We start from the raw sequence: 16,741 nt of genomic DNA on the forward strand, positions 1-16,741 counted from the left end.
TGCGGCGGCACAGGAAAAACACCTCCATTGGAAGCCTTAAGGACAAGTTGGAACATGTCCTGCTGTTAAACAATTTCTCATATACTCACTCCACTGAAAGCCATCAAAAGCCGCCTGGATTTTACAAATAGTTATCAACACGGAGGTGTTTTTCCTGTGCCGCCGCACCGCGTCGGCTGCGTCCCGACGCGCGGACCCGTCCGCACGTCTTTCATTAAAAAAATCTCCTTTAACAGTGGAATATCCGGATAAAATGCTGAAACCGACTTCTTCTGAAACTTCTCTGTTCTCTCACGACGTCCTGGATCAATAGAGCCTGAAATGTGGAGGTTTTCAGCTTGAACAGGCTGACGACGGTGGCTGAGAGCGCTGAGCGACGTCTCGCACCGTGAAAAGTCCTTAAAGCGACAGAATCACCTCAAAATCTCTCATCAGCCGTTAACATTTTCACTGAAAACCAGCTTAATTTTTCGAACCGTGTCCACTTCGATGTGTCTCACAGGTTTAGAAAAAATTTTGATCAAACAACGCGCCAGTCTCTCAGCAACTTCTCAGACAAAGGAATTCCGACGAGGGGCTGGACGACTCCTCCCACAAGGAGTGCTCACAGGTGAATGACGTCACCGACAGGCGTGGAAAAACTCACGCATGCGCACGAGGGTTCAAGCATGTCTGACGTAAAAACATATGAATGAAATCCATATAGTTTTTGAAAAAAATAAAAAGGACCGTTACTTTATTGACAGCCCTCGTATGATCAACAACACTTCAACAACGTTAAATTGTCGTGTCTGTCAAACACGTTTTAAAAATCGGGAATTCTTAATTGACATATTCTTCAATTAACTTGAGAAGCTCTGACGCCTTATCCCGTGCTTGCTTTTCATTTGCCAATTTGAACTGTCCATTTGGAATGTGGGGAAACGGGTGGCAGTTGGGATATTGAGTCTTTTTAGCATCTACTCCCAGCGCTACCAGATCTTCCACAATTTGAGGCAGAACATGAAGCTTCTCGTTGTAGAAGGAAACTTGTTGGGCAATGACTGAGATGGAACAGCCTGATGGGCGCTCACCTCTTCGCTTATATTCGGCAGCTACGAGGGATTTTTCTACTGCTTGGTGGATTTGAAGAGACACCACTCCGTGTTGCCAACACCCGTGTCACTGGAAGCTGCATTGAGGTCGCAGCGGGCCTGCCTACACCAGCGTTGGGCCTCTGATTTGTTTGGCCTTGGAACATTTCTATAATGGGTCCAAAAGTTATAGGAATGATGGTTTCTATAGAACCTGTCTTGATAGAACCTCTCTCGACTTCTTTTGTGGCCCCTGGCCTCCTGATTCCACTGGTAAAAGAAATTTGTGAAATCTGGGTATTCCCTTGAAAAGCCTGATTGTGGACTTCTACCTTTCGTGAGCTCATTGATTCTGTTCTGCAAATATTTGAAGGCCTCATTGTAAAGCTCTTCACAGTCAAGGTTTTTGTCAGGATGCCACCTAAGGAATAATCTCTTGATTGCTTTTGTCCTATCCTCCACGGGAAGCTTCCAGATCTCTGCCAAACACTCATCGATTTCTTTTTTGGCTTCCTCCAGAGACACTGGTGTGGATCTCGCAGATGAGGATCGTGTAGGCGATGTTTGGGCAAAATGCGGCACAGATCCAGCTAGTGGTTCCAAGCTCATGCAGGATGCTCCACCAGATCCATGCTGCATTGATGCTCCATCCATGCTCCAGCCAAAAGTTTTTCTCTCTTGTTTAAACTGGTAAAGGTCAAGGGAACTGACTTCAACCGAGTCATCTTGTCCTACATCAATTTTATATCTTTGTGAATACCAACCAGCATGCCCAGGCAGTTCTTCAACAATGACTGCATAAATATATGTTCCATTGATGTTGTAGCCAACATACTCCCCCTCCTCAAAATTATTGAGGACGTTCATGTCCAGGGCATCATACCATTCTTCAGGAATATCTGTCCCAGGTGCTGGTGTATTGAGAAGACAGCTATCTGTTTCAGCTGTGTCGCGGATCTCATTCTTAGCCAGCGTTTTCTGAACATCTTCCAAAGTGTCGCACATGAGAAGTTGTCCAAGGACGGGCAGGTGAATCGCTGCGACCCTGTTACCTAAAAGGGCATTAATTTCCTTTGTCAGAGTCATATTGACTTCATTTACGACCTTAAGAGCAGTGTTGTCACCGTGTTTTAAATATAAAATGCAGCCTTGTTGTTCTCTACTGATAAAAACGTCCGTTTCAGCAGCGGTATTGTGTAGAGGCTGTTTTTCAAACCAAAGCTCTGTTTCAAGGCTTTTGCAGCAGATAATCTGAATACTGCCAAAGGCATTCTGGCACATGTCATTGGCATCTGCTTGAGTTATCTCTCCCTCAGAATGCTGTCTGATGAGACAGATTAGTCCATGCCGAAAGGCTGCAGAGGACAAATGTTTGTCAAACCACCCACTGAATTCGCAGTGGACTCCATACTCACACAGTTGCATGTGCATTTCCACCATTTTCTCTGTCATAAACAGGGACAGCATTTTGGGTTGAAGTTTCTGAGGTAGGACTTGCAGCAGCCGATGATGCTCATAAACGTCACTGCCCAGATGGCATGCACTGAGTTTCTCAAGCAACGGGAACGTGTTCTCCAGTGCAGCTTCTAACCTTCTAGCCTCAAACACTGTGTCGTTGAAATACAGTGCGCATGATGGGTGTAATCTGCCATCTACTGAGGGAAGATACAATGTTTGGACATCTTCAAGAAGGGGCTGTTTTTGCTTATTTTGGATCAACTCTAACAGCTGGCCAACAGCACGCTTTACAGTGGTGATTTGGTTATTGTGCAGTTGGGTTTTATCAACAGAATCGGCATAAACTCCTGCCAGAACATTACAGTACTGCACTGCTGTGGGTTCTGGCTGAACACCGATTTTCTTGAAAAAGTCAGCGTACATGGCATCCGCTCCAGTTATCTTGTACAGATAGGGCCTGAAATCGAGGTCATTGGAGAGTGTGAGTGATGTCTCTTCTGCTGTCACCAGTTTGGTATCTTTTTCAACCAGCACAACAGGGAGTCCGGTCAACGGCTGGCCTTCAAATTTGTTTGTCTGCAGGTAGGCATAAGAACTCCGGAACACTTTTGCTCTGGTTTTGATCACGTCCTCATTTATACAAGGCCTCTGACAGATGTTGCTCATGTTAGTGGTTACACAGTGCGGAGGGGGTTGCTCAAGAGCTCCTGCATTTTTCATAATTTCCACGTATTTCTGCGACCTATACAATGGCAGCTCTATAATTGGCATTGATGACCAAATCAGGTCTTGGTGCTTAGGATCGCTGTCAATCAGAGAACCTCTGATGCTTACAGCAGTTGTCTCAGCAGCAAATGGCTTGTGATAGCTGCACAGTTCTGCCCGAATTTTCACAGGAAAAATGAATCTGATGTCAGCTATGCTCTCCAACAATGTCTTGTCCTGCTTTTGGTCATCACTTGCATTTCTCAGGGCTGTTGTCAATAGCAACGACGATTTCCGTTTTAATTCGTCAAGTCTACAGCTTCCGTCTGCTTCTGACTCTAACTGGTAAGCAAAACTAATGATGTCATCGTTGGTCACATTGTGCTTCATTCCAAGTTCTTTAAGAAAGTCTCTTGCTTGTCTCAACAATGTTGAGTTTTTGTTGCACACCTCAGTCCAAAATGTTTGAGGCACAAACTTTTCCTTTGGCAGCATAATCTTGTATAAATGAACAGAGTCATCATAGTAGTATGATGCCTGCTCCATTCTGCCTTCAGCGCTGCAAATCAGTTTCACTCCTTTCATTGAGGAGATGATTTTGTTCTGATACTTTTGATATTTGTCGTTGAACTGTAGCGACAGTAAGAGTTTCATGCAGTGAAGCAGCTGTGCCTCTGTGAGTTTGTGCATGATGGGCAGGATGAAGCGGCAGAAATAGTCCAAGTCTGTTAGGATGGTGATGTTCAGGACTTGCGAAAGAATCTCATTCTCAAGACTGTATTTGAGGAAAATGCTGTTGGTGTCCGGCAGCATGAACAAATCTGGAAACATCGTCAGTGTTCCCAATATGAGAACAAATACTTCTTTAGGGCCATCAATCCTCACTTGCTCATCCTGTATTGTTTCAAACAACGGTAAGGATTTGAGCTTTTGCTGATAATCGTAATTATTTTGGGCACTTCAGACTGTAGGAAGCACTGAAGCTTTTTCATGTCAGCATAGGAAAGGTGGGAAAACTCTGAGCGATCGATGTTACAGAGTTGGTCCATCACAGAACGTCTATCTTCTACATTCATAAGTTTGTGATGTAAAACAGGATATACCGCGCTGGTTATATCACTGAAGAACAAATTGTCACGTGTCATAAATCCAGTTTAAAGAGAATTTTTGATATGTCACTTGATGGAAAGGGAATCACACTTGGTACAGCCCTTATTGTTTGCAGGAAGTGCTTGTTATCTAGCCGTGGTGACACAACAGGCAGGGCGCAAAAGTCACCAAACAGCTTAATGACATTATCATGTATCAGTTCATGATCATCTCCACTTTTGGATTCATTTGTCAAGAACCTCCAAAATAATTTCAGCCAGTCTGTTACTGGCTTGTTGGGGACATGAAGACCACTACGTGGATCAACTTCACAGTCTTGAAGAAAAATCTGAAGGACTGGCTTCAAATACTTTTTAGCAACAGGAAGTGTCACAGTGTTGACAAGGTGGCATGCTTGTAGAACAGCCACATGGCTGCCGTTTGTCTCATATCTGGCAAATTCCTCCTCATAACCAATGAACAGACTGTCATATCTTGATATCAGTTTGGGGAAGTTGGAATTGAACACTCTTAGAACGTCATCTTTAGTCAGAAGAAGAGGGAGCCCATTTAGTGCACTGGGATCAACAGTGGTAGGGCTTTTCTTGGCTAAATTTGCCAAGCAGAACTTCAAAAGCTCTGAACATCTTTCTGCATTCCTGATCAGAGTGGCGTGTATGGGCAGCGGTAACCCCGTGTTTGTTTGGGTTGAGTCATTGAGTGGTTTTTCTCTCAGAAATTTTTGCACAGTCTCTGGACACACGTGCTTCACTTCAACACCCACACTTTTGAAACTGGTCCAAATTTTAATCATTTTTGGAGACTGAGGAACTAATCTCATCCCAAGATCTTCCAAAATGTCAACAATATGATGAAATACTGAGTCCATCAAGTGTGGCACTTTAGTTGATTCTGTTTCTGCAACATTACACCAGTCAAAGCTGTACTCTTTAATTTCTCTATCTGCAATTTTACGTGTTGACTTCTTCATGACTGGAATGACATTCAGAGCTCTTTCGCTGAGCGATCTGTAGACCTCATGTATCATTTCATGCCATTCCGGAGGAACATCTTTTTCCACAATGGGGAAAAAACACAAATAGGAACGATCAAAACATGATTCAAGTTGTGAAAAGGAGACTTTCAGCATTACATTTCTGCATCTGATGTAATGAAGGAGCTCTGCATACAGTGGAGCTATGGCGTTCTGCTTCAAAGATTCATTCCAGTTAGATTTCATATTTTGACCATCTTCTTTCCAAAGGCTTCTCCTGGCAGAATCTACCTCAAAGTTTCCATTGACATGCACAGGAAGGCCTGTTTTTCCTGGCAGAGGAAGTGAGCAAAAGGCCTCTCCTTTAAAGTCGCTGATTTGTTTAGTGGGCCAACGTGCGGCCACTGCTGCTTGGGGAAGGTGCTCTGGTTGATTTTCACCACTGTTCTTAAATGAGCCAAACTGCTCGGCAATGATCCAGTTACTTTGTCTTTTATCTGAGGATGAAATTTTGATTTCATAAATAGCCTTGTGTGGAGTTACTACTTTGCCAAATTGTAGAGCATTTTGTAAATGCTCTCGAAATGTAGCTTTGTTGTCTTTGCTTGCCTCTGCTAGGTTCTTTTTAACCATAAACATGGTTGTACGTTTCCTTGTATGAGCATCGATTGTGTGGACTTCTATTTTGTTGATGTTTTTCAGAAACAGAATTAGTCCTTCTGGGTCTTCAGACAGAGCCGAGCACAGCTCCTTCATGTCATGGTCGGTGACTCCTTGCTTTGATATTTTTGAGCTATCTGCCATAGTTCCCATTCTCAACGGCAGTCTGAACATGGTTCCCTCTTTAAGGGGGAAGTCCTCTGGAAGGAACGTGTCATAGACATCTTTGTACATCTCCTTAAAAATAGGAGCCAGGTTATAGCCAATACCAGCTGGCGATTTGCCTGAATCATTTCTATGTATTTTTGATTGGGATCAGAAATACAGAGTAATTCATCTCCAGTCAAGATTGAAGGGCAGTCAGTCAGATGGTAGACTGAGTTGAAGCCTACTCCATATTTCCCTATTTTTCCTGGAGAGTTGTGCTTTCCCCCTTCTCCCAGCTGTTGAATACCAATGAGATCAGCATCAGAAAACACTCTGTTGTTGTACACACACAGCGCTGGACCTTGAAGGTGGTTCCACTTCTTTCCAAATGTTTTTTCTGTCCCGTGTTTTCGTTTATCCCAAACAAAGTGAACTTCTGTTGCTTCTGCATCATCTGCATTTTGGAGAAGCTCTTTAAGGATGTCCTTCTTGGCTGGATAGGCTGAAATTATGTTTTTGAGCCGAACGGTTAGTTGCTCCTGTTGTTGGAAGTGAAACACAAATGGGGAATTGTTTGGAATGGTGTGGTTTTCCAAAGTATGATGCCTGGTGGTTTTGATCCCAAAATAATGAGCCACAACACGTGAGATCTTCTCGTGACATAATGTGACCCCCGAACTGACTGGCATCCATGGGCTGTCATTGTAGAAGAGTTTGCTTGCAGGTTGCAAAACACCATGTTGATTGGGTATAAGGCAGTCTGATGTTATTTTCTCTTTGGCCTCAAATATCCCCATATTTAAGATAGTAAGGCACATTGTGAGATCAGTCTTCGGTAGGGGCTTGTTTCTGTGTTGTGTGTACAGTTTCTGGAGCACAGTGAAAAACTGGTTGGTTGTGTATTTCTTTTCCACACCTACACATTCCCAAAGTCTTTTAAAACAAGTGAAGGTGTGAGGGAGTACGTGGAGATAGGGTTTTGCTTCAAACTGCTCATTTTCTGCTGTTTCTTTTATGTCCACAAAAGTGTCGCCAACAAGAACAAATGGAAATGAATTTGCTGCCTTGCAAATGAGTGTGGAATGTCTGGAATCACAGAGGAGCTCATCTAAAAACCTGTAACACTCACTGACTAGTTTGTTCAACAAGGCTTTGTCAATGTTTTGAGCTTGTTTATGTGCTTCCTGCAGCTGCTTAAGCACCGTTTCAGGCTCTGGACGGTCACAAACTCCCAAAAACTGTAGAACTGGGTCAGAAGTGTGCATCTTCAAGTTTGGATTATCTAACACAGGCTGTGTCATGTTTACAAGTAGGTAGCAACTGTCACTGAATACATCAATGGGCTTTCTGAGTGCTACCATACTGTCCAAATGTGTACTTTCTGGACAAAATGCTGGAAGAAATGCAGTACTCTTCAGTGTCTCCCAGTGATAAGAGTCTGCATCATGCAGGTGACTCTTCATGAGTTCCAGAAGACATTTCACATGCTCATATGTTTTCTTTTTATCAGTCTGGAAGATTTTAGCAGTTGCGCCTGCTTTCTCTGTGATGTCTTCCAATGGGAGATTGTCATTCACCATTCCAAGTTCTAGCAATCGATGAACCCTTTTTAAAGAGCAAAAGTCATTCTTGGTGCCCCCAAGCAAGCGTCCCTTTTCCTGTTTGAAAAGACAGGCTGCTTTTCCTGATGGATTCACAAGTTTCTTGATGAACTGCAGCTGTCCACTCTTTGCAGGGATGCATGGATAGCTCATCAGTAAACTGTCGATTTCTTTCATGTTAAGGTCAATAGCATGCAGGACAAGAATATCTCTGCTTTTTGGGTCCATGGTGGCAAGATCACTAAAGACTATGTCTCTGTAAAATCTCTGCCAGTCCAGTGTTCTGCTCTGTAAATGCTCTTCCAGACCAGCCTGTTTAAAGCTGTTTCTCAGCCACGGCGGAAGTGGAATAACACAGCTGGGTGGTTTGCAATGTTTTTGACACACCTGCATTGCCAGTTCACTCACTTTTCTATCTTCTTCAATGCTCTGATGTAAAAATATGGCATTGTTCATTGAGCACCACTTGTTACCATCACTAAAGAGCTCTGCAGCAAAGGAATGCTGTGCAATGGCAGTGTAAAACGCATCCACCAAAGGCTTGAAGTTTTGACTCACTTTCTGCCTATCAGGCCAAAAATTATGGTAGCTGTAACCTTCCATTTGCTTCTTTTCAGACATTTCCTTTAATACTGAAAGCACAGTAACATAAGCTGTCACTACAGGATCCTGAAGAAGAGCTTTGTTCCACTCGTGTTTCACTCCACTCTCCCATAAACCCTTCCGATTACTCGTCACAGCAAATATTCCGTTCACGTTGACTGGTAGGCCTGTGTGAATCGAAAGCGGAAGGAAGCAAAATGCCTGCCCCACAAGTTCTGCTTGTATTGTGTCAGCTTTCCTGGTTTCTATATGTCTCTGAAAAGGCACAGCAACCCCACCAATGGGCAAGGAGAAACGAGCTTGTTTGTTGTCTGTGAGGGCCATTTTCAAAGCCTGTTGTGTTCCAAAGCAGTTGTAAAGAAGCCATAACTGGTCTTGAGACTTCCCATGCTGCTGACTGGTTATGTTGACTGTGCTGACTGTGCTGTAGTCAATCATGTCTTTGTATTTTCCATCAAGTTTCATGAGTTTCTTAGCTTGGTGTTGCTTTGACAGCAAGGATTCATCTGGAACCTTAATTGTATTCTCAATAGTTTTGGACACAGTGAGGACCGTTTGTATTTGGTCTTCTCTGGGAGGAGTCAGTGCATCATTTGAGATGTTTTCTAGTGACACCGTGTTGATGTACTTCAGAAATAGCAGGTGATTTTGTGGATTGTTAGTGAGGTGCTGTTGAAAAGCCATGATGTCAGGCCTATAATAGACCTTTTTGCTTATTTCCGAGCTGACAGCCTCTTCTGGAGTTCGGAAAGGGAGTCTGATCAGAGTGCCTGGATAGGGTTCAGGAGGACTTTTTCTGTTGAAGCTACAGTTGAAAATGTGCTCATAGGGTCCAAACTGACCAGGAAAATAAACAAGAACTTGTTGCTGAGAGAGGTCCAGCTTGATTCCAGGATTCCCTTTGTTTTTGATGTGCTTTGTAAGGTGAGTTACATTTGGATCGAATATCAGGAGGGTGGTACCACTGAGGATAGAGGGAACATCGGTCACATGATACACAGTGTTGAATCCAAGTCCAAACTTTCCAATCTTTTCCACCTTGTCTTCCTTTGAGGCAGAACCTACTCTGGTGATATTTTTCCAATCATCAGCTGTGAATTGCTGATTATTAAAAGCCCAAAGACAGGGCCCCTGGCAAAGGGCCATGCCGGGGTCAATTACGCTATCGGGGGAATCATGGTGCACTCTGAAATCCACCAAGAATTTGCAGGTGTCTGCCCCAGCATCCTCTGCATTCTGAATAAGCTCTTTGAAAATGTCCCTTTCTTCATCGTACTCTTTCAGGATGTTTTTAATCCTTGTTGTTATTGGTTCCGACTGCCCACACTGTTCTATTCCAACTAACTCTGGACCGAGGATGTGTGTGCTGAGGAGGGGGATGTTCAACCATTCAGCTGTTGCTTTTGGTATTTCCTCATGTACAATTAGTATTTCTTCCTGGCTGTACTTCATCTTTTCCAAACCGTTTCTACTTATGTCACAGAAGACTGCTGTTGACAGAGGTTTGAGGGTACATTTTCCATCCTCTAGGATGACTGGCACTGGGATGTCATCCTGAACTCTTTTCTTCTGTCTCCACAACCAGTTTAGAATTTCTATGGACACATTTACCTCTGAGCTACTTGCAAGTTGCTGTTGCCTCCCTTCAATGGTTTGCTTGATAGAATGAAGAATCCCAACAATTTCTTCATCTGAAAGAGACACTCTAAGGCCAAACTCCCTCAGCATCTTGCCGTATGGCAGAAATTCTTTCGGCACCTTCCCGATTTGAGAGCTCAGGTCTAGATTGGGTGGATAGTCTTCAACAAGATCTTGAGGTGAAACAAAGTGGTTGTGGTTCCAAAGCCAGCATGTTTTCTTGTTCATCAATGTTGCAAATTTATGGATGTGTTCTTGCATGTGTTTATAAATGCTGTGCAACTTCCTTTTGAAATCCACATTGGTATCTGGATTGTGCATCGTTTGTGCTCTCGATGTCAAGACTGACAAATTTTCTACCACTTTCTCAGGTGGAGGCAAACGGTTGAGTCCAAGTCTGTTGCTAACTCTGTCACTGAGCTTTCCCATCAGAGGCATGACATACTCAACAATGTCCTCATACTTGGAATGTCTTATGTCATCTGGGCAGAAAAAAATGGTATCCTGAGATTTCTTGCTGCAGTGCTTTTTGTCATTACCTGGTTTAGCACATGGCATCCATTTCAACATTTAAGACAATGCAGCTGTTGTTGAGAAAATTTAGAGAGGAGATCATGAACATCCAGTATTCTCAAAAGTTCCTGAGCTCTTCTGACAGCCTCCTTTGGAGATTCAACATGTAGTTTGTCAATCAGTGTGGCAGCATGTAGCAAATGCTCTGGTGACACATCCTTTTCTTTAGTTAATAACCCAAGATCTGTTAGGCTCTCAAGCATCGGGGGTGTCGCGGTGTATTTTGTTGGAGGGAACAAGTAAGACTCAAAAATGACTTTGAAGGTTTTAATTCTTGGATCAAAACAGCTTGAGGCCTTTTTACGTTGACCATTCACTTCAATGAAACTCAAGTTCTCACATCGATGTTTCAAGGTCTGACTTTGAGAGAAAAGGACATTACCATGTTGTAAAATCCAAATCATGATTTTCTCTGTGTCTTCATTTCTGCATGTCCTCTTCTCAATGCAATCAATGAGGAGATTAGCTGCTTGAGCTGTGTCCAGGAGATTAATGTTGAGCATATGTAAGAGCCTCCGATCAGCCTCGGTTACACACTGCACAACTGAATCATGAATGGGGAGATTGCTTGGTACCTTCAAACCAGAATTTAAGAGTAGAGCCTGTTTTGATTTTGCTGCCACCCACAAACCCTTCATGTTTTGGAACAGAGGTAACTCTGAGAGGAGATTTTTCTCAGTACTGGAGAGCGAATCGAGATGAGAGAGATAGTTTTTCAGCCCTTCGAGTTCTTTGTGAGAGGTGGTCTTGAGTTCTCTATTGACCTGCTGATAATGTAAATTTGCAAACACTTTTAAGACACTCCTTGGCGATGGACACATCACGTAAGACTCCAGGTCTTGATGCTTAAGCCAGGCATTTCCTTCCACAACTGTCCCACCAACTTTCTTCACCAGCTGAACAATGTGATCTGGCAAGGTGATCTGATTGTTTTTCTGAAAGATGAGGGTTGCATTCTCTTGTAGCCTTGCTAGTAAGACAGACCCACTGACGCTCTCAAATGGCTGGACTGGTATTAACGGCATGCCAATGAAACAACTTAACGTGTTGAAGTGACAGTTGAGAAATTTCCAGAATTCTTGGAGCCACACAAAGGGTGGATGGTGGCTGCTGCCAAACTGCGAGGTGACCTGTTGCATCGTTGTCTGTTTCCAGTCCTGTGGCATGTACTCCTTTGCATATGCAGCCACATGCTGTGCATCAATGTTGATCACGTTGAATAAATCTGTAAATTGGAAGATTATGTACATATGTGCCAATGTGTTATGAAAAGCATGCAGGTGATAAATAAGCCATCATATCAATGTGGTCCAGGAAAGAACATCTCACCTTTTCTAGACAGTTCTTCCAGATGAGCACTGCAGACTGGAGGGAGGTCATCTGGGATGAAGAGGTTTTTGCAGAATGGCAGCAACATTCTGTGTGGAAGAAAAGTCTGGCCATTATACAAAAAAATTTCAATGTGCAACAGCTTCAGATAAAAAAAATGTAGCATTTGGATTTATTATTATGTTCATGATTTCTTAATGCCTAAATACTGTGGTTTACTTTTTATCTTATTGTCCTCCTCCACCTGTAAGGCCAGAACGGGGATATAGAAATGCACTCTCATTATTTATTTATTTATTTATTTTTGTGTGTTCATGACAACTTGAATAAAATGTATGATTTTCATTTAATTTGACTTAGACATCCCAATTGCAAATGCAACTCAGACCAGTTTAAATTTGAGCTTGATCTAGTTTTATCAGGACCCTAAGGACTATCCATTTTACAGAACAGAGTGATGATTTTTATTGTCCCTCAACAGCCAAACTTTTTGTTTGTTTGTTTTTTTCCTGTACAGCCAGTTCTTTGGAATCCTACCTTGGGAATTCCTTGCTGTCGATCAAAGCGAGGTCTTCCTCTCTGTCCGTGAACGATTTGAAAGTGCCATTACTGAGTGGAAGCAGATGAAGTCCATGCAGTTCTGTGTATTTTTTGTCACTCAAAATGTACTCCAAAAAACATAGCTTGTCCTCTTTGGAGATGTTATGTACACCTATCTTGCGGAGAATGTCCCTTAGGAATGCTGGAGTCACATGTTTGAGGGTGCTGCGATGTGGATAGGTGTCTTTTATAGCTCTTGCAACCCTATCTGAGAGGGTGACGAGGTTTTCCCCACAAGAAATCAAAATCCTCTTGATGGCAGCTATTATCTGAGGGCTTGTTGAACTATTGCAGGGAAACACTGCTTCTGATGGTGTCACAAACTTCTTTCATCTTTGGCCAGAGAGAGGACAGCCGTCTTCTTTGTGAATAAAAGATGAAGAACATCAAGAGCAACTGTATGCCATCTGTCTTTGTGCTGCATGTGGGCAAGGTCTGGCCACAGGTCATAGACTGAAGTGACAGGCAAGACAGAGTCTTTGGACAATTTGATGGCATTTTGAAGGACGACCAGATATGTCTCTGGAAGCACCTCCTTTATGAGCAACTCATTCCACAAAGCATACTCATCATACTTCTGGTCTTCCTCCTGCCACTTGATGTATCTTCTGTTGTCTGTGAGGCCAAAACAGGCATTGACATGAACTGGAAGCCCCGTCTTGTTGGAATCATTATTTGGCAGTGGGAGAAAGCAGCTCAGTCTGCTGTTTTCACAAACTCTCTTCTCGTCACAAGGGAAAGCCAAGTCAACTTGAGGCAAAAAGCACAACTTCTCTGCGAGGGAATCCATTTGATCCACAATGCCCTCTTTCAGGTAGCATGTTGTCACAAGCCACTTTGTTTTTTTGTGGTCTTGTGAGTTGAGGATTATTGATTTGAAGCATGTTGAACCTTTGACCAGCAGACTCATCTCCCAACTCCAAACCAACATCTGTGGACACAGATGATGTCACTTGAAGTTTGTTGCTGACTGTGCCATCAACGGACCGTGCATTAAGGACACGGAAGTCACATTTTTCAGGAACAGGAGGTTTAGTGTTGCATCTGCAATGAAGCTCTCGAAAAGATGAGCAACCTTATCAGAGTCATACAGATTATCAGAAACATCTGATGCCTCACTGCGCAAAGGGAATCTAAAAATTGTTCCATCAAAGTAATGATCCTCTAAGATGACTTTGGGCCAATCATGTGTGGTTACAAGTGAAACAATATCCCGAAAGGGTTGGAATTGATCATGCAATTTCATCAGAGATTCTTGGTCATCTGCATCAGCAAAAGACCACTGAAAGCCTCCGTTCCCTTTCCCAAACAGTTCTCCTGAGGGTCGAGCAAGCCAAGGTACTCTGAACTGAAGATACTCGGCACATCTGAGGATAAAGTGGCACAAAAATAGTTTCATTAATAAATCATGCAATTCTATGAGGAATTAACGTGAAAGTAATGGGATTCTAAGTGTACAGCTTGAACAGTTTTACCTGTTATGTGATAGACAGAGTTGAAGCCAATCCCAAACCTCCCGACTTTGTGAGGATCATTGCGTTTGACACTCCTCCCTGTAGCCTGAATGCCTTTCCAGTCATCTTCACTGAATGCTGCATTGTGTAGGCATAGAGAGCTGGACCTTTGAAGAAGAAGTGTTATGTTTGGGATTAGCAGAATGTAACTGAACCCCAAAAGTAGGCAGCCAGGAGGCAGCAGGTACGGTGCAAAAACCAGGGTGGTTTAATAGTGTACAGTGGCGTGCATACCAAAGAGTTCACACAAAGAGACGAGGCGGAGATCACTATGGAGTAACAAGGTGAGGACAAAACAAACAGGTGTAAAACACAGGGGGAACAACGTATTTACAAACAGTTACCAAGGTGGAGACAAACACACAGAAGTAACTGGCAATCGATCGGCGAAGGAAGAAGCAGACAGGTGTGACTTAAGACAAGCAGAACTAATGAGCACAGGTGTAGTGTGAAGGAAAAGCTGAGACATGAGGGGAATTAAAGCAACACAAGAAGATAAAAGATTAAACAGACATCAAGAGGTATGTGGAAATAAAACCTGATCAAGAAGATAAAACCAAACATAAAGTACACAAAATGCAAATGGCAAAACTGACAAAAATGAACCAGAAGGCAGTCAGAAACTAAATAAGAACTAAACCATAATCAACAACTGAATAACAAACACAAGCAGTGAGACAATTGGAACTCGAACGGATAATGAGCGCCACAAGGAAAATCAACATGACAATAACATAAGCACAAGATAACCATGGGACTCAGAGTGACATGAAAATCACAGAAGATGTAATGACCACAGAGGAGCACAAAGACCAGAACCACGCCCGTATGGATGGCATGACAGACAGACAGGGACAGACAGACTGCGGACTGATCACATGGACACAGGGGAGTGACAACAGAGCACCAACACAAACACACACACACAAGCTACGACTCAAACATGAACGGGCACGTACACACACACCACACACCAGACAGAGACACGAAACAGGGATGGATGCGCGCACACACACACACAGACCTCAGACATGACAGAACACAGAGGGTCAGCACACGGAAGACAGACAGAGAGTGGACGCACCAAATACAAAAGGCTACCCGGGCAAATCCAAATCCATACAAACTCAACCGACAGGAAAACACCAACACCGCGAAGGAAAACGAGAGAAACTTGTGTGACTGTTGTGTTTTGGCTTCTATTTGTTTGTTAGTAGATTTACCCAATAACTAATGAACTATTTATTAAACTTGGCGGAATTACTGACTTGTAAAAAGTTATTAAATGTAACTGATGAATTCAAGATTCTAAGATCAGAAAGACACCCAGTTAAAAAGATGGAATATCACATTGAATGTTCAACTATCTTGAGGAGCAAGTATCCACATTCACAAAATTCTGCCTCAAGCTTTTAATTTGTATTTTGCTTAATCATATTAAAAACAAACATCTGAACATGACAATATAATTCATAGCCAAGGTTACATGTATTGTGACACAAAATAGCTGTTATCTCCAGTGTATGTGTGAGTATATATATATATATATATATATATATATATATATATAGCTGTAGAAAACTTTCATTCACATCATTTTGTGAACCCTGCACCCACCTTGGTATTTTTCCAACCCGTTGATCTCAAGGCTCTCAGTGCCGTAGTTTCTTTCATTGTGGATGAAAACCACCTCTGTGGCTTCAGCATCATCTGCATTTTGAATCAGCTCCTGTCCCGAGAAAAGAAATAAAAACCCAACAACAGATCAGTCTGATGCTGTGCATGGCCCAAATTTGGCAGATTTGAAGAATCATACGGTCACTTTGCCTGTTTAAGCCAAATACGAGGTCTGTTAGAAAAGTATCCGACCTTTTTATTTTTTGCAAAAACCATATGGACTTGAATCACGTGTGACTGCATCAGCCAAGCTTGAACCTTCGTGCGCATGCGTGAGTTTTTTCACGCCTGTCGGTTGCGTCATTCACCTGTGAGCAGGCTTTGTGTGAGCAGTGGTCCACCCCTCTTGTCGGATTTTTATTGCGAATAAATGTCTGAACGATTTGGAGCTTTGGTGCATCAAATTTTTCCAGAAACTGTGAGAGACCTCCAGGTGGACACCGTTTGGAAAATTCAGATGGCTTTCAGGGACCATTTTATGGGAATTACACAGATTAAGGAGTGCTCCAGCCAGTTTAAAGACCGCCCACAGGCGTATGAGAGTGCGGCGCACTCCGAGCGCCGATTGACAGGCTGACACCCCGCTGAAACAACAGATCATTTCCAACGTGAAGGCTTTGTTGATCCGGGATGTCGTCTGACTTACACAAAAATGGCAGAAGACGTGGACATCAAGACTTTTTCGGCACATTCCACTATTACAGGAGCTTTTTTCATGGAAAGAGAAGCGGAGGGATGTGCCACCGTGCCGCTCATGGCGCGGGACAAAAGCACCTCCGTGTTGGTCTCACAGGACGGCTTTCAGATGGCTTTCAGTGGCTTTTCAGTGGTGTGACTATCCGAGAAATTGTGCATGAGCTGGACATGCCAGAACATGTCCTGTGAGGCTTCATCACGGCGTTGCTTTGCTCCATGCGTTGCTTTGCTCCAGACGTGCGGAATTCCTCCGCACGTCTGTCTCAATGTGCCGAAAAAGTGCAGATGTCCACGTCTTCCGCAATTCCTGTGGAAGTCAGACAACATCCCGGATCAACACAGCGTTCAGTGTGGAAATGAACAGCACATTTCACTGTTACAGGA

At 43.2% G+C, this 16,741-nt stretch overlaps 1 protein-coding gene across 1 annotated transcript in view; it reads right to left on the reverse strand.

The window, feature by feature from the left end:
- Positions 1 to 665: 665 nt before the first annotated feature.
- The window catches only part of LOC117524062 (sacsin-like), a 30,300-nt gene continuing 14,224 nt past the window's right edge, over positions 666 to 16,741 (reverse strand). The window contains 15 exon segments of the mRNA XM_034185784.1: positions 666 to 1,124; positions 1,127 to 4,186; positions 4,189 to 4,389; positions 4,392 to 6,272; positions 6,275 to 10,540; positions 10,543 to 11,766; positions 11,871 to 11,959; positions 12,408 to 12,798; positions 12,801 to 13,371; positions 13,373 to 13,458; positions 13,461 to 13,784; positions 13,787 to 13,837; positions 13,946 to 14,071; positions 14,074 to 14,091; positions 15,602 to 15,713. Of these exon segments, the coding sequence (XP_034041675.1) occupies positions 823 to 1,124; positions 1,127 to 4,186; positions 4,189 to 4,389; positions 4,392 to 6,272; positions 6,275 to 10,540; positions 10,543 to 11,766; positions 11,871 to 11,959; positions 12,408 to 12,798; positions 12,801 to 13,371; positions 13,373 to 13,458; positions 13,461 to 13,784; positions 13,787 to 13,837; positions 13,946 to 14,071; positions 14,074 to 14,091; positions 15,602 to 15,713 (12,702 nt within the window). The 3' untranslated portion in view covers positions 666 to 822.

The sequence above is a fragment of the Thalassophryne amazonica genome, chromosome 14 (genome assembly GCF_902500255.1).
Source record: "Thalassophryne amazonica chromosome 14, fThaAma1.1, whole genome shotgun sequence".
In the NCBI taxonomy this organism is placed as follows: Eukaryota; Metazoa; Chordata; class Actinopteri; order Batrachoidiformes; family Batrachoididae; genus Thalassophryne; species Thalassophryne amazonica.